The sequence below is a fragment of the Eleutherodactylus coqui genome, chromosome 1 (assembly GCF_035609145.1).
Source record: "Eleutherodactylus coqui strain aEleCoq1 chromosome 1, aEleCoq1.hap1, whole genome shotgun sequence".
Classification (NCBI taxonomy): Eukaryota; Metazoa; Chordata; class Amphibia; order Anura; family Eleutherodactylidae; genus Eleutherodactylus; species Eleutherodactylus coqui.
In genome coordinates, this window is record NC_089837.1 from 520,438,982 (window position 1) to 520,462,825 (window position 23,844).

The following is a 23,844-nucleotide window of genomic DNA, read 5'->3' on the forward strand; positions in this document are numbered from 1 at the left end:
CTCCTTCAGTCTCTATTAAGCTGGCTAGACTTAGATGGAACTCTCTAACTCCAACCCTCTCTACCTTTAATACCCTCTGTGTCTACCAATCCCGAGCGAGGGCCCAATTAACTGTCCAATACCCAAAGCTACCTAAGAATGATTGATGGGAGTGAGAGGGAGTTAACCCCTAATAAACCAAGTATTCTTGTTGCCTGATAGTTAAAACATGTAACACAAATCATTTTCCACATTTTCTCCCGAGTATGAACATTCATCCTGACACAGTGATAGATGTGCTGTGGGACCCCAATTATGGGGTACCACATATGTTCTCGCTACCCCATAGCAAAACAATGGTTCAGTCAGAACAGGGGCCTGCTATCTCCAAGAGAAACATAGCAATTAGACTGTCTGTCTCTATGGTACATATGAGAAACAGAAGAAGAAAAAAAACGGGCAGAGCATCCCAAAAGAGATAGACATATGTGGATGGTGCACTTACATACTGGGTTTATGAAAGGTGTGAGCAATAACTTTCAAAGGTGTTGCCAGCTTAGAATGCTGGTCTGCTTCTATGGTTCGTATGCCCTGGCTAATTAGGCAACACATGGATATTTCTGCCTTGAAGGCAGTACAAAAACCTTTAAGCGCAACCTGAACATGCTTTACTATCAGGGGCGTAAATAGAGTCCTACGGGTCCAAAGGCAAATTCTGAGTGAGAGGAATCATAGCGAAATTTTTAGCATCAGAACCAAGCTCACAACATAAATACAGCACCAAAACCAACTGCATAACATAAAGACAGCACCATAACAAAGCTCAGTACATAATTGTATCCGCAGAACCAAGCTTGTAGCATAAATACTGTACCAGAGCCAATCTCAGTACATAATTACAGCACCAGAGCCAATCTCAGTACATAATTACAGCATCAGAACCAACCTCAGTACATAGATTCAGCACCAGAATGAAGGTCATAACATAAATACAGCACAAAAACCAAACTCAGTCATAAATACAGCATGAGAAAAAAAAAAGCTCATAAGTACATCCCCAGAACCGAGCTCATAACATAAATACGGCACCAGAATAAATCTTATTACATAAATGCAGCCCCAGAACCAAGCTCATTACATACATACAGTAGCAGAACTAAGAGATTATGTTAAAGGTGTGCTAATGAGCTGACGGAAGCACCTCAAAACATCAAAGTGGAGGAGACTCAAGAGGAGGAGGATTATTAATGTAGCTTCACAAGATGCTGACGGTCAGCGGAAGAAGATCATCTGTCCGAGCAGACCAAGGCGGGTGATCGCCCCCCACCCTACATCCGAGTGGTTGTCCCCACTACCACAAGCTGATGGAAGGCACCCTATACGACCGCACGGGTCATACATAGCTAAGACTGGCCATGGCTAGAGGTGAAGGGGTATGTTAAAGCCCCATTCACTAACAATGTACTATATAAAAGCTGCAGAATTTCACTGCGGAACCAAGACCCGAAATTCCACAACTAGTACAAGATGTATGAAAGCGGCTAAAGGATAAGGCGGCGTTGCTTCTAGGGGAGAATATGTTAGCGCCATATAGTACTATGGCCTGTAGTATGACCTCGCACGGGCTCGGTGTGCCGCCATGAACAGGGCTCTGTTGTATGCCTGCACCCCCCCCCCCTCCCGCCATACCTTACATGCTGAAAACAGAACCTCTCTGAAGTCAGCCCCTCAGGACCCGCTTATTAGTGCGAACACACGACAAATGAATAAGAAATCCTTCGGCATGTTTGTCTCCATCACCTCTGTTTCTAAGAAGCGGAAAAAAAAATCCCCAAACAGATCGGCGCTTGAAAGCCAGGCGCAAATTACAAGTTCTCCGTAAATCAAGTTGGTTAATCTTTACAAGTTTAGCAGAACATTTGAAGTTGAGCAGCCGCAGCGTTTTGTCAGAGCAAGGAGGGTTTTGTCTGGGTGCAATTATCACAAGCTGCTTTGTACTACACGTTTGGCTGCTGTAGTCAGAGCTGTGAAAGCCTCAGTCTCTCCGCCTGTCAGACCTGTCACAAAATGCAACCTGCCTTGCTTAATTAAAAAAGGTGTGAAGTGCAGAAAGTGATTTAGCCAGTTGGATGTTCCAAGTTTTGCCAGGCTGGAAAAAAAACTTCAAACAGATGTCAGATCCCTTCGGCTTGAGAAACCTGTTCTAGTTCTTAGAGGGGATTTTTGGTGTTTTTGTTGTGTGTTTTTTGATTAAGTTGTGTAAAAAAAAACAGCATTGTTCCCAGGGGGCGCAAAACCAAAATGGGCCCCTCTTGTTCTTCTCCACTTCCCATGCTTGTTTGACCCTCATAAGACGCGCCATGTTCATGTTCTCATAGCCTATAACAATGGAGGGTATACCAGTGTACGAAGGTGGGCACTGCGCCTGGGCACAAGGACACAGACCTGGTAACTTGCCATGTAGTGTTTAAAGGGAATCTGTCACCATCCTGTTCTATAAGGTAGCACCGGTCACACTGATTACAGTAATATGTCTTCTCTGTGTATCTGTGCAGGAGTTTGGGAGAAACTTGTATTTTATGTCTCTTTGTTTTTTGTTTTCCACTTCTGTTTTTGGCAAATTGGACTTCAACATCCATGTTGAATGCAAAAAATGTGCCTAAAACGGAAAGTGTTTGGTTTAGGCTGCTCTCACTCCGAAAATCGCGCAAGATTTGTGCATTTGCAATTGCGGCATGTCCTATCTTTGGGCGCTGTTTTCAATGGGGCAAGCAGCAGCAACGCACCAAGTACTAGATGCACGCAGTGTGATGTATCCCATAGGAACCAATGGGAAACACTCCACGATCCTCGAAGTCATCGCTACTTCCACAAAGTGATGCAGGGCGGTTTTGATACAAAAATTCCTCGCATCTGCGGCAAAAATCGCATGTTGGCGAGCGTGATACCGGCCGAGTTTTATTGTCTCAGCCCATCAGGTCCGTTGTGTGAATATACCATAAGGGTCTGTTCATACTGGCATATGTGTGGTTTCATAGATCGTCCGCTAAAATTGGTTGTTGCTGTTAGCCGCTTAGTTGTTCTTGACCCTAAAAGGCCTCCTTCCCACGGACGGATTTCCGCCGCGTAATACGCAACGGAAATCCGCTGCGTTGCCCGCAGCTATTGGGTTCTATTGAACCTAATAGCTCAGTGCTTACGGTGCGGAACTCCACGGTGGAATTCCAAACCGTAAAATCACCCGTCCTCACCCACGGCATGCTCTATTTGCCGCGGGTTTACGCGCGGACGGCTTCCATTGCAGTCAATGGAATCCATCCGGCACGCTATATTCCGCTGTAGCACAGCGGTAGATAGCATGAAATCGCTTCTCCGCCCACCACCAGCCGCACTATATGACGCGGCCGACGCATCATGTGACGCTGTGGGCGTGTCATATAACGCGGCCGGTGAGTCACGTGCTCTATTGCGCATGTGCGCCAAAGCGTCATACCGGACGTAGGACGCCGGATCCGGAGGTAAGTATTGGGGTCTCTGGGGGGCCGGCCTAAGAATCGCCTGCTTTGCTTTTCTGTCCTACAAACCAAATGCATGGAAATGTATAGGTTATTTTTAGTATTGCAGTCAATGGAAACATATGGCAAGGTATAGCTGTACATTTCCACGCGCTTCACGTATACATTCCTTGTGATCAAGAAAAAATAAAGTGTTGGACTACAAAAAAGTCAAAAACTTATACTGCGTATATGATTTTAAAAATGTGAACGGACACTTTTTTTCATGTGCGTCTTTCGTATACCTGACGGATGTGAAGGTGCCAGTGTGAGCAGCGAGCTCTGTCCGATAGCGATATGGCTGGAACGCACACGGGAAAATAACACTCTTTTTGGTTGACTGTATTTCAGAATCGCCCACTATTTACTATCAGAGCTAAAAAAAAATATATTGCATCGCACTCGCCTGTAAGGTCGCATTCACACAAACGATTTTCTTGCGCGCGTTCCGTCCGATTGGGAAAATGGGAAAATAACCCATTGGTTTCAATGAGTTAATTCACCTGCGCAATATTTCGCTTGCACAGAATAATCGCTGCAGGTCCTGTTTTGGGGCCATTCCGTTTAACCCCTTAATGACATAGGAAGTACATTGACGTCCGGCGCGTTCGGGATTTGTATGGAGGGGATTGAGAGTTGATTTCGCTCCATACAATGCCGGGGTCGATTCTTTCTCACAGTTGACAACTGCCGTCAACAGCCATGATCAGCGTGAACGCTAATCGCAGCGGTAAATCTTTAAATACCCCAATTGGCTTATGGGATCTTGAACAGTCCTCTCACAATGGGATTGCGAGGTGTCGTTCGGTTGCCATGGCCTTCTGAAGGCTCCAAGGGTTGCCATGGTTAATTGCCCATGAAGCCATGCCTGTGGCTTAGCTTGATAGACTGCCTTATAATGTAATACTATGGACTTACATTATAGGGCAGGAGTGATCAAACAATCGCAAGTTCAAGTCCATTATGGGGACTTAAAAAAGAATGTAAAAATCAATTAATGAATGAATTCAGGAATGGGTGAGTGCTGCCTCTGATTGGCTGAGCGCAGGGACCAATCACAGGCAGCTCTCAGCTGTCATTCAATAGCTGAGAGCTTCCTCTGATTGGTCACAGTGCTCAATCAGAGGCAGCCCATTCAGCAGGTGGGGATTTTAAATCCCCGCCTGCTAAATACTCCTCACAGCAGTGCAGGAGAAGAGCTGGCTGGACTCCGCTGAGCCCCAGCAGCTAAGGAAAGGTGATTTATTTTTTTCTCAATCACTATTTTTTTCTTATTTTTCATGGAAGAGCTTATATTTAAAGCCCTTCTCTGAAAAACAATTACAGGATGCCGGCAGGTGGATCCCCTACCACAGCTGCCATCTGTGACAGCTGTGGTAGGGAATTCATTATTCCCTGCAGGGATGAATAATTCCTCTGCTGCATCTGTCACAGATGTGGCAGGTGCAGCAGGGAATTCTTTTTCCTAGCGGGGATGAAGGAAACATCTGCCGCATGCAACAGATGTGTTCTTCCTCCCCGGCGGGACACGGCAGATTCGGACAGGTAAGTTGTTTTTTTTCAAGCTCTTCCCTGAAAAACAATTCAGGGGTGCCGACAGACCAATGCCTTCAATAGAGCCGCCGGCATTGAAGACAATGCGTGCATTCCCTATGGTGCACGCATGTCCTATCTTTACAGGCACGCACCTGTAAAACATGGACATGTGAACATACCATGGGGAATGCATTGGTTCTAATAGAAGCTTGTTTTTGTGCGTGCGTATGTGGAGCCACCCTTATAAGTGCGCTATCACTCCAAGTTTCTTGGTCTCGCCCGTGTAAAAGCGTCCTCAATGCGTTGGGTAACGGAAGAAACCAGGATGTGGTTCTGCGGAGGATCCAGAGAATCACCATGGGGAAAACATCAAGTGGTTGCGAACAAGGCCCGGAGAAACATCCAACACGGGGGCTTTAGTTTCAGTTGGCTAGACACCCGTGTAAACTGCGAATTTCCTGCTCGGTATCCCTATTCGCCGCGCCGTGAGACTCATTATCGTGCAGCCTGTGTAGCAACATGCAGCTTGTAGTACCGCAGTCCACCACTAAACAATCACTATATCCAAAGTACGAAGTTCACCTCTTAACCCTTTCCAATCCAATTTGTATCCTGGTTTTCCTAGGGGGCTAACTCTTTTTCTGCTGTTTTACAATGGCGCTATCTGCTGGCTAAAGCCAGTACTGCATGAGGTAACACGTTGTATGGGCTCCAACAGTAGAGAGGCTGGCAATATACAGTAAGAGAACCCCGACAGATGTCTTGTATAGCGCCAACTTATTCCGCAGCGATGATGATTTTGGCCTGCGTTCTTCCATATTTGCTGCCTTCTGCATGTTATTCTCTGCTGCGCAGTTTCCTCGTACGGATATGATAGGGGTTTTAGTGAACTGCTGAGCGCTCGCTGCTAGTAAATAGTTTACCTCTGCCTGCTAGGGAGCATGGGAGTCGGCATACAAAGTGAACCCATTAGATATGCACTTAGAGGCCGTTTACCAAAGTACTAAGTACGAGGGGAAATCAGCGGCGCGCTGTGACAGACTCTTATATGTCATTACTGAAAACAGATTAAACCACTTCTTCTACAGAAAGCGGAAAAACACTGTGATTTTTTACATCTCTCTGCACATTAGATCAACTCTAATATATAATCTCACCTCCAGATCCGCACAACAGCTGAGGGAAACATTTATGGTTAAAGGGGTTCAGAAAAGTTGCCGATGCCCATGATTGTTCAGGCTTTCATAATCTCTTAGCAGAGGTTTGTGCTCCAGAGCTGATGTTCCTCTTGTAACAGGGAGTTGTTATCCTAGTCAGCCAGTCTGAAACCTGTAGACCTAGTATGCAAAGACCTGTTTTCCCTCGCAGAACTGCCTGACCCGTTGAATTTGTCCTACTCCTATAGTAACGCTTCCCAGACTTCTGCGTGTTTTGGGAGTGTGGGGGGAAGTCGGATTACATGAAGGAAACCTGTACAAAACACGAGGAACAGCCACTTTATTAGAGCCCCATCCAGTAGAACCGTGCACATCCTAAGGCCTTCATCGTGGTGTAGATTCCACTAGATGATTAAATGGTTCTGCAAGAATATCGGCCCCTGCGGACAGGAAGCTTCTTGTAGTTGTTGCAGATTCGATGGAGGTGCTGACATGTTCTGACCAGCTGACAGGAAGGGGTCAGCGATTCATGCTGCTTGCGCCAAATTCTGCCCTCCTATCAGCACGGAGCAACAGAAATCTGGATCCATCTGACCAGATACTCAGTGATCCAAGTTTTGCTCTTTTGCCCCCTGGAGTCTTGTCTTTCTGTTTCTCTTAGACACAATAGCACTGGAACTGGTCGTCTGTGGTTATATCCCATCCGCGATAAGGAATGATGAGTTGTACGTTAGGACACGTTAGTTGGAACACTGGTGTTGTATTCAGCTGCAATTTCCTTGACTGTGCAGCGCCTGTTTATCAGAATGATTCTTGACATCCTCCTTTGACCCCTTTTAGTCGTTTCCATCTACAGCATTCCCTTTCGCTGAATACTTCTATAATCACACAAGGTGGGCAGTGACATCCTGGCCCCGGCTAGTCTAGCACTGATGACCCGGCCTTGTTGGAAGTCCCTCCGATCGCTGAATTTTCTCATCTAATGTGAATTCACTCTAAATGGATCCATGAAAAAGTTACTTGATTTTATGCTGCACTCTGGGAATATGGGACTAATTTATATATATGGAAGCGCCAATCGTAAAATGGTCTGGGGCTCTTATAAAGTGGCCATTAAGTATAATTTAGCTTGGAAACCCTTTAATTGTAGAATAAGGATGATTCTCTTCTTTCTCTCCGTAGGTGGTAGTTTCACGCTACACGAGCTGGGTCTTGGTGAAGTCACGCCGCCTCATGGAACGCTCTATCGGACTGATATCAGCCTGCCACATTGTGGCTATTCTATGACTGGTGAAAACGATGCGGACAATGAAGCTGACTGCGTCTTATCACCGGAACATCCTGTGAGACTCTGGACAAGAAACACCAAATCTGGACGGAGCTCCTGCTTGTCTAGTAGAGCCAACTCCAACCTGACCCTCACCGACACGGAGCATGAGAACACTGAAAATGGTGAGTGGGTATATGGAATGTGTTACTTGTGTGTGAAGCGGTATGCCAAGATGAAGCAGATACATTGCCAACGGCTCCCGAATATACTTCAGATGACAAAGCTTGAATAGAATCTGTGATTTCATTGGTTGTTGTGAAGTGAGCCGATGTGTCCATCAACTACGGTTGGCTAATTGGTGAATTGATTCACCAGGATATACTGAAGGAATCTATTTAGAGTTGTGCTTTCGGCAAATTGATTATAGTTGGCAAGTCGATTGTTCCATTGTCTCCTATGGTCTGGTGGTTTGGCAAATCAGTTGGATTGATTTGCTTAGTTTTAGCCATGGGCAACACCTTATATATCTGTCTTTGTCTAGCTGCACTATACATTGCATGTCTGCAATATAGTAAGCACATTTTGACATGGGCTCACACCAGCTCCAGGCTTTGTGCTTGGATGTGTGGCCCCCAGAGATGACACTAGGCTCTACAGAGATGCATGTCCCCCTAAAAGAACATACATATAAAGTAATAGAAACCCCTAGTGCCCCACAGAGTAATAATGTCCCCATTGTGTCCCCATAAAGTAGTAGTGTCCCCATACAGTAATATTGACCTCACTGTGCCATCATACAGTAATAGCGTCCCCATATAGTATTATTCTCCACATGTTGTCCCCATATAGTGTTTCCATTGTGCTTTCATGAGTATTAGAGCCACATTTTGCATCCGTACAGTTTTAGTGCCCCCATTGTGTCTCTTTATAGTAATAGTGCCCCACGTGTGCCTTCATGCAGTAATGGGGCATCAACTATACCTTCTTGCAGTACTAGAGTCCAAACTATACTCTCATTCAATATTAGTGCCTTCACTATATTCCTCTACAATATTGGGGTCTCTGGAGTGCTCCCATGCAATAACTGCACTACCACTGGGCCCCCATACAATCATTGTGCCCTCACTGTACCCTAATACAACGTTAGTGCCTCCACTCTGCCCTTATACAAGAATTGTACCCCACTGTTCTCCCATAGAATATTGCCTGCATTTAGTAGTAATGCCCCCACTGTGCCTTCATACAGTATTAGTGCTCCATATAATAATTGTGCCCCCACTATGATCTCATACAATATAAGATACCTCCATTATGCCACACATAGTAGTGCCCCCATATAATACTAATGTCCCCACTGTTACTCCATAAAACATTAGTGCCTTCGCTGTGCCCCCATACAATAGTTGTGCCCTTCTTTACTCCCATTGAACACTGGTGTCTCCACTCTGGGACACACAATAATTGTGCCCCCACAAAGTACTTGTGCCCCCACTTTGCTCCCTGTAGTGCCCTACATAGTAACAGTGATGTCATCGCCCCACCTGAGCCCCTGGGAGGCCAGTAAGGCTTCTGACCAATATAAGTGATGGGACAAGAAGTCAATGCCTCGCCATTACTTTATACTGGATTTGAATCCTGAGGATGGAGATCCAACTGAAAGTGATCCTCGCTTATGGATCCCAGTGGGCCTCCTTCTCAGGCCCGGGTGCGGTGATGCCCCCCGTGAGACCACGATCATTATGCTCTTCATAGTAATGGAATAGTAAGTTGGACTGAATAAGATTTCTTCTTTTGATCTTGTTATATTTTGTATGCTGCCTAGTGGTATCCAATCTGTGACTTTCCAACTGTTGTGGTATGTCAAAATGATGGAAATGTATGGGCGGATGGTATGTGCCCGGTAGCAGGTTATGGAGTGGTGCGGACTAAAGTGGAGACGACAACTTTTTATCAAAGGCAGCTTTACTGAACAGGACCAGTCTTTACATTGTGTCGCTCCATATGAGGGTTCAGATACTTAAACATTGCGTAATAGCTTGTCACAATATCATGCATCCATATTTTGTTTGCATCATCCAGCCTAATTCTTAGGTGCTTGCATCTCCTCATCTTCCTTCTGTTGGTCTCAGCAGGGCACAAGTCTCATGGGCCATCCTTAAATAGGCCATACTGTGACCTAACCTCTCATACCCCACATAAATCGCTGACACGTCAAGCACATAATTTCTTCAGAGTTTTCCTGTACAATAACTGCGGCCTTACTCCCACGTCACATCCATCTATAAATATAGCCTGCACCCTAACAGATGCCTTGCTGCGCCATCACATAAACAATGTACATAGCATCAAACACGGCAAGTCACGTTTACCCCCCCCCCCCCAACAAGATGGGTACTCATTTTACCGACCTCGGAAGGATGGAAGGCTGAGTCAACCCTGAGCCGGCTACCCGAACCAAGCGGAGATTGAACTCGCAACCTTCAGGTCGTGAGCGAGAGCTTAGAACTGCATTTCTGCTATCCTTACACACTACGCCACATGAGGCTCTAACACAGTACATCCTAAATACATAACATGCAAAAAAAGCTATCAGCAAACAAAATATTTTCTGCGCTCACAAAATAGTGTGAATCCACAAATAGTATTCTGTCAAGAAAAATGCATAGGAGTTACACTTACTGGGGAGGAGGGGGGTATGATGACCATGAGCCCCCTCCTTGAAGTGATATCTCCTTCTGTCTCCAAATAGATGTTTCCACACGTAATAATAACACCTTTTATTCTCAGACTTCACTTAAAACAACGGGCAACGCGTTTCAGTGCGCACAGGCACTTTTCTCAAGCCATGACAAAGCAGTATAATCATTACAAATATATAGTATATGAGTCACTTACATTGCATGCTGCTGGTGTCTCTCAATGGCCGCAGCCATATTAGAGGTGTGTCTCAATTACCAGCATCATCGCGCCGGTCACATGACCGGCACGCTGGTGTTCCATCACTGTCAATAGGGCCTGATGTTAGCGGCCATATTGGGGGCGTGTTATAGCGAGCTCACGTCATCGCGCCGGTCACATGACCAGCGTTCCGACGTCCCTCGTTATTAGTGTCTCCCGGAGGTTGTGACCGTATTTAGAGGTGTGTTTTATTCGATCGTCATCCCGCCGGTCATATAGTCGGCGCAAATGACGTTCTGCCTCTGCTGGAAAAACCTGGAGATGACGGCCATATTAAGGGCGTGTCGTAGCAAGCCGACGTCATCACGCTGGTCACATGACCAGCGTTCCGACGTGCCATTACTATTAGTGTCTCTCAGTGATAGCGGCCATATTCATGGAGGGTTTACCATACAACAATGTAGGTCACATAATCGGCATTTTGACATACCACTTTAGAAAGGTAGGAGAGTGTTTAAAAGATCAGTAGAGTCATATTTAGTATATAATACACCGTGACCGGCGCGATGACGTGAGCTCGCTATAACACGCCCCCAATATGGCCGCTAAAATCAGGCCCTATTGACAGTGATGGAACACCAGCGTGCCGGTCATGTGACCGGCGCGATGACGCTGGTAATTGAGACACACCTCTAATATGGCTGCGGCCATTGAGAGACACCAGCAGCATGCAATGTAAGTGACTCATATACTATATATTTGTAATGATTATACTGCTTTGTCATGGCTTGAGAAAGGTGCCTGTGCGCACTGAAACGCGTTGCCCGTTGTTTTAAGTGAAGTCTGAGAATAAAAGGTGTTATTATTACGTGTGGAAACATCTATTTGGAGACAGAAGGAGATATCACTTCAAGGAGGGGGCTCATGGTCATCATACCCCCCTCCTCCCCAGTAAGTGTAACTCCTATGCATTTTTCTTGACAGATTACTATTTGTGGATTCACACTATTTTGTGAGCGCAGAAAATATTTTGTTTGCTGATAGCTTTTTTTGCATTCTATTCCTTTGGGACCACTCTCTTATGAGAGACCCCAATTATTTCTGCAGCTCTCCCCCTTGCTTTGGAGGATTTGAATAGTGTCGCTTTCCACTGAATGACAACCTGAGGCGCTATCTGGCGACATCTTCTTGTAAATACATAACATGGCGACTACACTGCAAGGCCTTGCACTATACTCTAAACCACGGTGCTCACTCGAATTTTGGAGTCCCATAAAGTCTGAGTCCCCTACCCTGGCCAGGGATTTAACAAATCACAGTCCCAGAAGAGTTATTACACTCATGCAGACGCTGCTCTGAGGCCATGGCGCTGTCATCTTCTTTAGCCCGCAAGTTCTCAGGGCTCGTTGGTCTGGTAGCATCATTTTCTTCTGCCCTCAGGTCGTCAGGACTCAGTAGTCTGGTCTCTCCTGGCAGCTCCCTAGCATGGGAAAACTGTTTTCTGCACTGCCCTGGAGTAGGCATCCGCCCCTTTAAGGCCTACTACTACTGGCTCGGTCTGTGGAGGAGATGTGATGCAGCCCCTTCCTTTATATAGCAGAAGCCTGAGAATATTCCTGATGATTCTTGAAGGTTGGAGTAGTCTAGACCTCTCCTTTGTTGCCTGCTCCCTGGCAGTGAGCCAAAGAACCTGTTCACTGCATCAGAGCATAGCTCAAGGTCCTCGAATACACAACAATGCAAAGTCAGCAATCGGTAGGCTTATGCGCAGAACTCCGACTTCAGCCAGGATGGACGGGCCGCTCACAGCTTGTGACGTGCTTGCTGTGGGTGGCCCGTCCATTCACCTCGGAAGTGGCTGACAGATGGAGCAGAGCAGGAAGCCGTCATTTTGACTGCTCCTGCTCTGCTTCTAGAAGCCACCGAAGAAGATGCCCAATGGAGGGGGCATGCCTGGCAATCGATCCTGGCCAGGCAAGGTGAGTAAAAAAAATTTTTTTCGGGTCAGAACCTCTTTAATACACGGAACCAGACCGACTGGCACACAGGACACAAATCACATTCCAACTCACTAGGGCTAGCATGAAAGACAGAACAACCACATAGAACAGGACAGTTCACTCTTCATGTCTAGCCACCCGCACAGACATACAGAACATGACGCTGTTCACACCTATCCACACCTGATGTCTGGCCATATGCACAACCACTGGACAAGCCACAGTTCAAACACATACCACATCTACAGGCATGCAAGACCAACAAACCCTAGAATGAAAGGATACCAGACACCAAACACACAGCAAGCTGCACAGACAAGAAAACCAGACACCAAACATACAGCAAGTTGCAAAGGAAATATGACTGCTCACCAGGGAAACCAAATCATAGAGTGAAGGGATACCAGCTTCCTCTTGCAGAGGGAGAATACTTAACTGAAAACAGACTGGAAGTGATTGGCTGGCAGGAGAACACCACACCCAGCCAGCCAAATTCCCACACCTGAGAAGGTGTGCTCCTGGAACCCTCTAGAACAACTGATCCCAGCAGCACAACTTGACATTTGGTTGGGGGAGGGATCGTCTCTGCCGTCGACCCCAAGAAGTTTTTGAAAACCACTCATCCGTCATTGGGGATGTGGCCCCTGAATAGTGAACAGTCCCTTTAATCCTACAACAGGAGATGTAAGGGAAGAGATTTCTTCAGTCCCTCACCTTTACCTCAGATGTCCTAAAGTATAAATCCTTATTTCGGCAACGACTGTCAAGAGAAGCAACTGTGAAATTCTTTTCTTGTCTTTTAGAGACTATAATTTATCACCTCTCCCGGGGAAGCTGCTAATATATTCCTCCAGGAGAAGTTAAACGAATGTTAATTTCAGATTCACTCATTTTTTTTCTCTTTAACCATTGCTGAGAATGTAAAATACAGTAGATTTCATGCCAAGGAGTCACACGGGGGCCGGACATCATTATCGCGCTGCCAGGAGACATTCGGTAGGAGGCTGCTTATTATTTTACGGAGCTTCGGGAAAGGTCCTCCTGCTGGGAAGAATGTGGAACCCATGCCAAGTAGCAGCAGATCCTTGTTAAAGTCCAATTGTCAGGCCATTTTTGAGAACTGATGAGCAATTTAGTAACAATTTTTTGCTTGGTTGTAACTTTTTGCCAATAAACTAAAGCTGGTAATTAGTGCGCCGCTCGCGCCAGAGAAATGCCGCGTCCCATAAAACGGCCTTAAATCTAGACATTCATAATAATAATCGGCAGAATAAATCTCATTAAAATAATAGGACTTCCGAAACTTCTGCAGCATAGAACATACTGAGGCTCCAAGAACACCGCAATACTTTAATGTCATTCTTCCAGGGGGAAGACTGCGAATACAAACACCACTTATGGGGCCACGGCGGCGGCAGATCTTATGTTATATTATGTAGCAAGAGGATTGGGATAGTTAAGACATTGAATATGGAATGAACCGCTACCTAATGCCGAACAACACCGCCTCCGATCTGCTGTGGAAAATCAAAGGTTATACTCTAGACCCAGCCTACCTATAGAAGGTACATTATCCCCATAAGGACCAGGCTGCTTTGTACCTTAAGGACCAGACACTTTTTAGGGATTTTACCCATGTGGTGGTTTAATTGTCCTATATTTTTTTTTTCCTTCAGCTACCAAAATTATTTTTGCTGCGTTTTTTTTTTCCGTGACATATAGGGCGATTTTTAAATATCTTCTTCACTGAGGTTTTTTTCCGTTTTATTGGTTATAGAAACCTAAAAAAATTTAACATTTATAGTTTTTTTTTAAAATTAGAATATTTACGCTAAAACAAATGGCTTACTCAACTGATATATAATATGTATGGTTTTGGATCACAGGGTGCATACGGTGACGGTTTTGGTTGGCGTCGGCTTTGGGTTATTTTCTTTTTTTATGTATATATTTTTATTATATTCTGTATTTTGTTTTACTTATTTATGTAATTATTTTTTTTACTATCTTTGTCCCCCATGACATCATATAAGACCTCTGGGGGACATTCAGACGTTTTTTAGTTTTTCTTTATTTGACACTTTCCCACTGTAGCTGGGGCATCCATAAGAGCTGCATCCATAAGAGCCCCAGTTACAGGGAAAAACATCCCCTGTAGTGACAATAGTCACTGGCAGAGCTGGTCAGGGTATACCAGGACCCTGCAGCTCTGCTGTGCCAGGAGGATCCCAGCAGTCACGTGACCGCAGGCTCGCGTAGTGGAAGTTATACTTCCACTTTCTTACTACATAGCACTCATTAAATGCTGTGCACTCGAGAAAGGAGAAGGCTGAAGGGGTTAAAAATCGCTTCTCTCTCGTCCTCCGGGTTATCAGCTGTGACTAACAGCTGACAACCCGACCTGCTCCTGATTTTTAGTATCGGCTGGGATTAAAGCCCAGGACCAAGCTCCGTAAATTTACAGTGCTTGGTCCTTAATGGGTTAACTAGCTGTTTGAATATGGGACTTGGATATAAAAATAATGGGTTATTAAAATGCACAAGTTCTGTGTGTTGCAAAACTGCACAGAACTCACCTGTTTTTCTCACCCATGTACATTGCACCTGTATGGCACGGTCTGCCAGAATCTTGGCAATCATTTGCCCCCACTCAGATCTCTCTCAGGTTATATTTACACGGATGAGAAAAGCAATTGTGAGATGCCCAAAACTTACGCCTTGAAATTGCCCATTATTTCCATTATAGTGTTTTTTCTCTCCCACGTATACTGGGAGACGGAAAAACTGGAGTCGGTCCTATTTGTGTGCGATTCTCACATGGGCATCGGACTTGCAATGTGCTGTGCGAAGCGAGTTACGCCTGAGAGTCACACTGCTATCGGCAGTGTAAATATGGCCTGGAGCCGGGGGTCCATATACCCATTGTGCCCGGCCAGTGATTTTACACCAAGCTGGACATGACTGATGATATTTTGGTGCAGTTTTTGCACCCCAAGATAGCAGGACAGGAAAATGCTATATACTAGTGCATTAAAACTGATGTGCCAGCTGCCATAAACTGCCCCATAAAGATCTGCGGGGTCATTTCTGGCATCCAGATAGCGAGGATATGGGAACCCGGCTAATAACATAAATGAATGAATACATACTTGCGCTGCTCCCCCTCTACGCCTGTTTTTCCGGTGGCCTGCCCCCTGCTGGTCTTCACTTCTAGGTGCACATCTTGTTTGTGGCATGAAAGGGGTGTAAGCGCTGGGATCTGAGGTGTCTCCACTCCTGGCGGTTAGAGCAGGAGCCCGGCTGTCAGCCCTCAGACAAGCCAGCAGCTTAAAAAAGAGATTTGATCAGGTTTAAAGCCCATTAGTGAGTTCAGTAAAAGGGCGCACTGCGGTCACTAAGGGGTTACATTCAGAAAGGCCGATGGATGGAGGCCACGCTCTACTTCTGGTGACCGTATAGCGGAGCGCTCTAATACGTGGCTCTGCCCATGCATTCAGGAGCGAGTATGGCTACCTGCTTACATCTCCACATCAGGAACCGCGGCGCAGGCAAGCGTGGCCGCCGGCAGCCGTCCCGGTCACTTAGATCAACAGATTGAGGGGAGATTTAGTCAATCCAGGAGAGCTCTGCCTACAGGGCGGCGCTGAGCTACAAGGGTAGCCGCGCCTCAGTGCCCTCTCTGGTTACATTACATTGGGGATTTACATAGGACTGCAGGTAACCGACTAAGTCAATGCGGCAAACTAGCTTCTATAAGTAATAGATTACAATTAACCCCTTAATGACGCAGGCCTTTTTTATTTTTTGGTTTCTCCTCCTAACTTTCAAAAAAATCTTAACTCTTAAGCCAGCTGCACACGGCCGGGTTTGAATTGCGGAATCCGCGATCGTATCCCGTGCGGACGATCAGTGGCATGCCGCACCAATTCAAACCCATGGAGCATCTGCACCCAGAGGAAAAATCGCAGCATGCTCCATTTTCGTGCGGGCTCCGGACGGACAGCTTCCATAAAGTCAATGGAAGCTGTCCGACCTGCGGCCCTTGCGGACAGGTCGCGGGAGTTACTTTGATAGATCAGACTTTTACGGACGCAGCGAGACCAAATATATTTATTTTCATTATACATATGAGAAAAGGGTGTTTTTTTAAAAACCTTTAATACCTTTTTTTTTTTTCAACAACTAGTAAAACTTTTTTTAAACTCCTTATTCATTTTTTTTAAAGTGCTCAATCTTGCGGTCCTGAAGTATAATGTAATACCAAAGTATTACATTATACTGCGATCTGACAGGCAGTCTATATAGCCACGCCAGATAGGCCACCCAGCTGCTATGGAACTAAACGGCACTCCGCGATATCATCGTAGGCGAGTGCGCATTGGAGCACTGAACTTCGATTGGGGCATTTAAATACTGTAGTCTGAATCACCGGTGGCTATTAAATGGTTAACAGTCTGATCGCGCCTGTATTGTATGTGGTGGATTGGCTATGGAGCGCTAGGGAACGATTTTCCCGAACGACTTCGGCCCAATTACAATATTGACGGAACTTGGACGGAAAAATAACCCACTGGTTTTAATAGGTTAAATGACAATTTTTCGCTGGCCCTGGTAGTGCGGGATCGACTAATAACTGCTATTTTGGGCTGATTCTGTTAAAGATTCGCCCATTGTTCCCTATAGGCATAGAAAAAGTCGCAGCTTCGTGCGAATACGATTTTTTTATTGTTCCTATTTAAACATCGTGCGATTTTTCTCGCAAAACCCATCCCACTCACTTGTTTGCACGTGCGATATCCGTCAGAGTTTCTCAGGCCTGTATCGCCCTCGCCCCTGTGAACGCGCCCGTACTCTTTAAAATTAGAGCCAATGGAGTACAACAATAAAGGCCGACAGCTCCGCGACTCTCTGGTCTCTGTGGAGGTCAGGTGATCACTGCCTGCCAATCAGAGGCCGCAGCCTCACCGCCCAATTCTCCTGGCATCAGTATCCCATGTTGGGTGCCATGCTGCTAGGCATTCCAAACGGTGATGCTGCGGCCACTGATTGGCAGGCAGTGGTCACCTGACTTCCACAGTCTACAGAGATCAGGAGGATCACAGGGCCGCAGAAGAGAAGGGAAAAGGAAAAGGAGAGAAGCAAGAAAACAGCTGTAATACAGGGAGGAGAGAAGGCTGAATATCGACTGGCCAGAAGTCATTATAAGTTTGTACACCTCGTGTTATGTTATCTGCCAATACGAGGAAGTCGCTAATAGATCTACCCTGTTTCCCCCGAAAATAAGACGCGTCTTATATTAATTTTTGCTCCCAAATATGCGCTACGTCTTATTTTCAGGGGGTGTCTTATTTCGCCGCGGCAAATCCGTCTGTGGCCGCTAATCCCTCAATTGGCCAGCTTTGTGGACGAAATTTCTCAGAAATCTCGTCCACATGGGACAGCAAATCTGTCACGGCAAAGCTGGGAGAAGCCGGTGTTGTGGTGTGGATTCACCGGCCACAGAAACGGAAAAGCGTGTAGCCAGGTCGCTTCAAGCGGCTGAGTGCCGTGGGTTTTGAAGCAGCGCTTTCCCGGCGGAAATCTCGCTGTTTATCGCTGTGGCCAAACTGCGAGATTTCCGCTGGAAATACGCTCTGTGAGAACCCAGCCTTAAGAATCACACACAGGTTGCCTGATTCACACACAGAGCCATAAAAAAATAAGGGCTGTAAAGTAACGTACCTGTCTGCAGACAGAAGTTCCTGTACCACTTGTAAGCAGGGATGGTATAGCAGCATCCGGCCACCAGGGGGAGCTCATCATAGCAGACATGTACAGCAGGAACAGAACGTACAGTATGGACTTTTCCAGCCAGCAAGGGGAGCTTACAACAGCATACTCGTACAGCACAGCAGGGACAGGATAACAGCAGACTGTCTGCAGATCTACCTATACATCTGGAGGTAGGAGACAACGGGGATGGCAGAAGGGGGCAGGCCTCTTGACTTGCCTGCACACTTTACTATGCATTACTATCGGGGGTGCCTTATATTAGGGACTTCTGCAAATTTCAGGGGGTGCCTTATTTTCAGGGAAACACGGTAGTAAGTAATGAAGGGCATTCGAGGAATTATACCATAAATCCCATTTTTTAGGATATTTCCTGTTATTATAAACCATGATCCTATTGGCCATTGAGCTTCAGTTGGGGTTCGCCTATCCATCCCTTTCATCACTATTGTTTCCCATAGTAACATTCCTATATGATAATGCCATTGTTCCACATTCAAAAGACCCAGTGGACAAACTTGAGGAATTTTTAGAACAGGGAGTATAGCTTTGGCTAAAGGCCCATTTACACGCAACGATTATCACTCAGAATTCGTTCAAAAGATGTCATATGAGCGATAACTGTAAGGAAAGTTACAAAGGTGAAGAAGTCCCCCATTGTTCCACAAGGGAGTTCAGATGGAAGCTCTTGATATCCTGCCACTTGTTCGGCCAAGTCCCATATTCCAATGGCAGGCTTATGTAGGAATAATACAATACTAATACAAGCCAATGAAGGGTCAGAGGGGTTTCCAGGACTGAAGTATGATGACCTCTGCCACCGGTCACAGGGGTCTGCTGATCAGCGGGCTGCTGGGCTGAACACATTGGTGCCATACACTGACCCCAATGATCATGACGTTCTCCCCTCTGCTGTGGCACAACCCCTGCAACGCAGTGACTGATCAAAAGGGCCTTTTACATGGTCTTGTTATTGGTCCAGAGCGCTTGCCCGTACAGCTGTATGCCCAATTATCGGTTCATGTAAACGAACAGACGATGAACTGATGAATGAGCGAACGCTGGTTGGCTAGTCTGATCATATCTGGGAGCATCAGACTGCTCGCTGGGGGATTGCACATCTCACCTTGTGGACTTCTTGTTCTCTCCAGCTCACACATGATAGTATCACACATGTATCACAGCTATCACATGATAGGATTAGATACACAGCTCAGCAGACAGCATCGCACATTATAGGATTAGATACACGGCTCAGCAGACTGTATTACACAGGATAGGATTAGATACACAGCTCAGCAGGCAGTATCACACATGATGGGATTAGATACACAGCTCAGCAGACTGTATCACACAGGATAGGATTAGATACACGGCTCAGCAGGCACTATCACACAGGATAGGATTAGATACATGGTTCAGCAGACTGTATCACACAGGATAGGATTAGATACACAGCTCAGCAGACAGTATCACACAGGATAGGATTAGATACATTGTTCAGCAGACTGTATCACACAGGATAGGGTTAGATACACAGCTCAGCAGACAGTATCACACAGGATAGGATTAGATACATTGTTCAGCAGACAGTATCACACAGGATAGGATTAGATACAAAGCTCTGCAGACAGTATCACACATGATAGGATTAGATACACAGCTCAGCAGACAGTATCACACAGGATAGGATTAGATACATGGTTCAGCAGACTGTATCACACAGGATAGGAATAGATACACAGCTCAGCAGACAGTATCACACAGGAAAGGATTAGATACAAAGCTCTGCAGACAGTATCACACATGATAGGATTAGATACACAGCTCAGCAGACAGTATCACACAGGATAGGATTAGATACACGGCCCAGCAGACAGTATCACACAGGATAGGATTAGGTACACAGCTCTGCAGACAGTATCACACAGGATAGGATTAGGTACACAGCTCAGCAGGCAGTATCACACAGGATAGGATTAGATACACAGCTCAGCAGACAGTATCACACAGGATAGGATTAGATACAAAGCCCAGCAGACAGTATCACACAGGATAGTATTAGATACATGGTTTAGCAGACAGCATCGCACATGATAGGATTAGATACACAACTCAGCAGACTGTATCACACAGGATATGATTAGATACACAGCTCAGCAGACTGTTACGCACATCATAGGATTAGATACACAGCTCAGCAGACAGTATCACACAGGATAGGATTAGATACACAGCTCGGCAGACAGTATCACACCGGATAGTATTAGATACATGGTTCAGCAGACAGTATCACACAGGATTGGATAAGATACACAGCTCTGCAGAAAGTATCACACATGATAGGCTTAGATACACGGCTCAGCAGACAGTATCACACAGAATAGTATTAGATACATGGTTCAGCAGACTGTATCACACAGGATTGGATTAGATACACAGCTCTGCAGACAGTATCACATATGATAGGATTAGATACACAGCTCAGCAGACAGTATCACACAGGATAGGATTAGATACACGGCCCAGCAGACAGTATCACACAGGATTGGATAAGATACACAGCTCTGCAGACAGTATCACACAGGATAGGCTTAGATACACAGCTCAGCAGACAGTATCACACAGGATAGGCTTAGATATATGGTTCAGCAGACAGTATCACACAGGATAGACTTAGATATATGGTTCAGCAGACAGTATCACACAGGATAGACTTAGATACATGGTTCAGCAGACAGTATCACACAGGATAGGATTAGATACATGGTTCAGCAGACAGTATCACACAGGATAGACTTAGATATATGGTTCAGCAGACAGTATCACACAGGATAGACTTAGATACATGGTTCAGCAGACTGTATCACACAGGATAGGCTTAGATACACCAGGGTATAAGCACATACTATAACTGCTCAGATATTTTCACTTGCTCAGCCCTATCACCTCTCATATAACGGGCGGTACGTTATATCGCAGTTATGGCGTTGCGGTAAATGTATCCCACTGTTCCGGGTCACGGCTTATTAATTACCCAATAATTGCTTGTCCCCATCCAGAGGTTATGTGTAACCCGGAGGTGGATTCTGCGCTCTAGTTAACGCTCGGCGGCTTCTCTGGGGTCTCTTTTGCTTCCTTCAGATTTATAATTTTCCTAGCAGTTGGATACAGAGGTTAGCTTAAGCAGCGGCTCCGTCCCGCCACCCAGATAAATCCGTCAGCGCCCGCAAACACGCCGCTTCAGCCAAAAACCGAGATTGAAAACACAATTGAAAATAAGCTTTAAAGTCGAATCGCAGTGTGAAGCCGACTCTCATGACGCCAAAGCATCAAACAGCGGAGATTCTGCAAGAGGAGATGGGAAAGGCTTCGACTCCTCAGCATCAGCGCAAATGTGTGATAGTCGTATCAGCAATGCCGAGGGAAATATGTAGGCCTCATGCGCACAGCACAGTCCCCACGGTTCTATCAGCGGGGAGGGGGCCAAAGGGCAACGGGGGTCCCTATTAGGGAGTTCGTTTAGCATGAGACCCCACAAACCCCTTGTTGGCTTACAATGTAGCTCCTCTATAGAAGGCTATGAGAGCCACCAGAGCCGGACCTCCGCTCTCCAAGGGCCTCATTGCACCTGCCCCTATGGTATCTACACCAGGGATCCCAATCTCACTATTTTTTGCAGGATTGTTCCACGTGACGAGTTTCAAAAAATTGCATGGCTAATGTGAATGCTGCATATAAGCAGGGGGATTTGGGGGTGCTCCCAGTCATGTCGGGGCTACCAGTTTTGGGTGGTATGTGTTTGTATGTCTCGAGTTCCTTAGTACAGAGCCGTAAACACTTTTCCATACGGCACGGTGTTGTGGTGGTGTTGTCCCACAGAAGCCATGAGAAAGCTATGGAATATACACTGTTTATACTTAATGAGAAATTACCTAATGCCTTCATAAGAAATCAGCGTCGAGCTTAAGTCAGATGACAACCTGGGGAGAATTCGTTTTCTGATCCACCAGCCGTCATCAGAAAAAAAAAGATATTTAGTGCGCTGATAGGCAGTCTACATGTATTCTGCTCGTGCAGTTTACCCACATCAGAATAGCTTAGTGAATAAATACTGTACCAGAACTAAGCTGATAACATACATACAGCCCCAGAACCAAACTCATACCATAACTACAAAACCAAGATCAGTACATAAATACAGCACCAGAACCAAGATCATAACATAAATACAGCACCAGAACCAAGTTCATAACATAACTACAGAACCAAGATCAGTACATAAATACAGCACCAGAACCAAGATCATAACATAACTACAGAACCAAGATCGGTACATAAATACAGCACCAGAACCAAACTCATAACATAAATATATTAGCAGCACAGGTCCATAACATAAATACAGCACCAGAACCAAGCTCAGTACATAAATATATTAGCAGCACAAGTCCATAACATAAATACAGCACCAGAGCCAAACTCACAAATCAATCTCAGTACATACATACAATACCAGAACCAAACTCATAGCATAAATACAGCACTAAAACGAAGCTCAGCACATAAAACACCCCTTGAACCAAGTTCATTGCATAAATTCAGTAGCAAACCCAGGTTTACTACATAAATACAGCAGCAACCAACCTCAGTATATAGATGCAATACTAAAACCAAGCTGATAACTAAATACAGTAGTACAAGTGATTGTGTTATGGGGGCGCCAGTGGGTTTTATAGCGGTGCCTCGGAACATCATAGGGCAGGAGATCGAACCAGAAGGAGGATGATTCATATAACTCCACAGGACGCTGCCACACAGAGGCTAGGTGAACCTAAGGGGGTTGATTGCCCATAGCCTACATCTGCCTGGTGCCCCCACCGTACACAGGCGGCAGGATTGCACCTAGCTAAGCTGATTAGAGGTATATGAATGTACACTTTAGGCCATTCATTTCTAGGGGTGCCATATAACAGCCCTATGTGCTGTAGGAACATGATCATGCCCATACGGCAGCCGTGTGCATCACTACTACTATCACCTACTATGAGCCTGAAGGTAGGGAAGATAAAACCACATGCTGATATCATAGGCACATAATATCACATGAGGCTTTTATCTAATGGTTTGGGGGGCAGTCTTAATTAATAGAGGGGAAATTCTCCTTCTGGATGTTGATCTTTTAGTGGCCCCTCTCTCTGGAGGACCCAGAACATCCCCCATTTATACAGACAGCTCATGAACTTCAATAGGTAACATGTAATGCTTCATTTTTCCTGTAGTAGTGCTGTTGGAAAATGGAACACTTGCCTACAAATCCTCCTACAGATTGTAGCTGATCACTGACGGGCTTTAGAAGCCGGACACTCTGTCATCTGCCTATCATGTTCAGACCTTTGTAATAAAAAGTGATCAGGCAACATAAGCCACATCCCTTTAAAGAAACCCCTCCCAGACAAATACGGAGGGGCTTCATCTATTGGACGAGCCCTGTTTTCTCATAGGCTATGCAGAAAGACAAATACGTAAGATTGTTAGATTATTCTCCACTTTTTTCATTTTTTATGTTTTTGCAGAAAAAAAAAATCATATTTATTGCCAGTTTTTTTTTTATATCCCATTTCTGATTTAATGGGCAAATTTATTTTGCAAGCTCACTATAAAATATGAATGATGTGAAT

At 45.5% G+C, this 23,844-nt stretch overlaps 1 protein-coding gene across 1 annotated transcript in view; it reads left to right on the forward strand.

The window, feature by feature from the left end:
- The window catches only part of LOC136607062 (teneurin-4-like), a 175,796-nt gene that overhangs the window by 11,029 nt on the left and 140,923 nt on the right, over window positions 1-23,844 (forward strand). Inside the window, exon 2 of the mRNA XM_066589022.1 lies at window positions 7,409-7,678. Coding sequence (XP_066445119.1) covers window positions 7,409-7,678 — 270 coding nt within the window. The remainder of the gene's footprint in view (window positions 1-7,408; window positions 7,679-23,844) is intronic.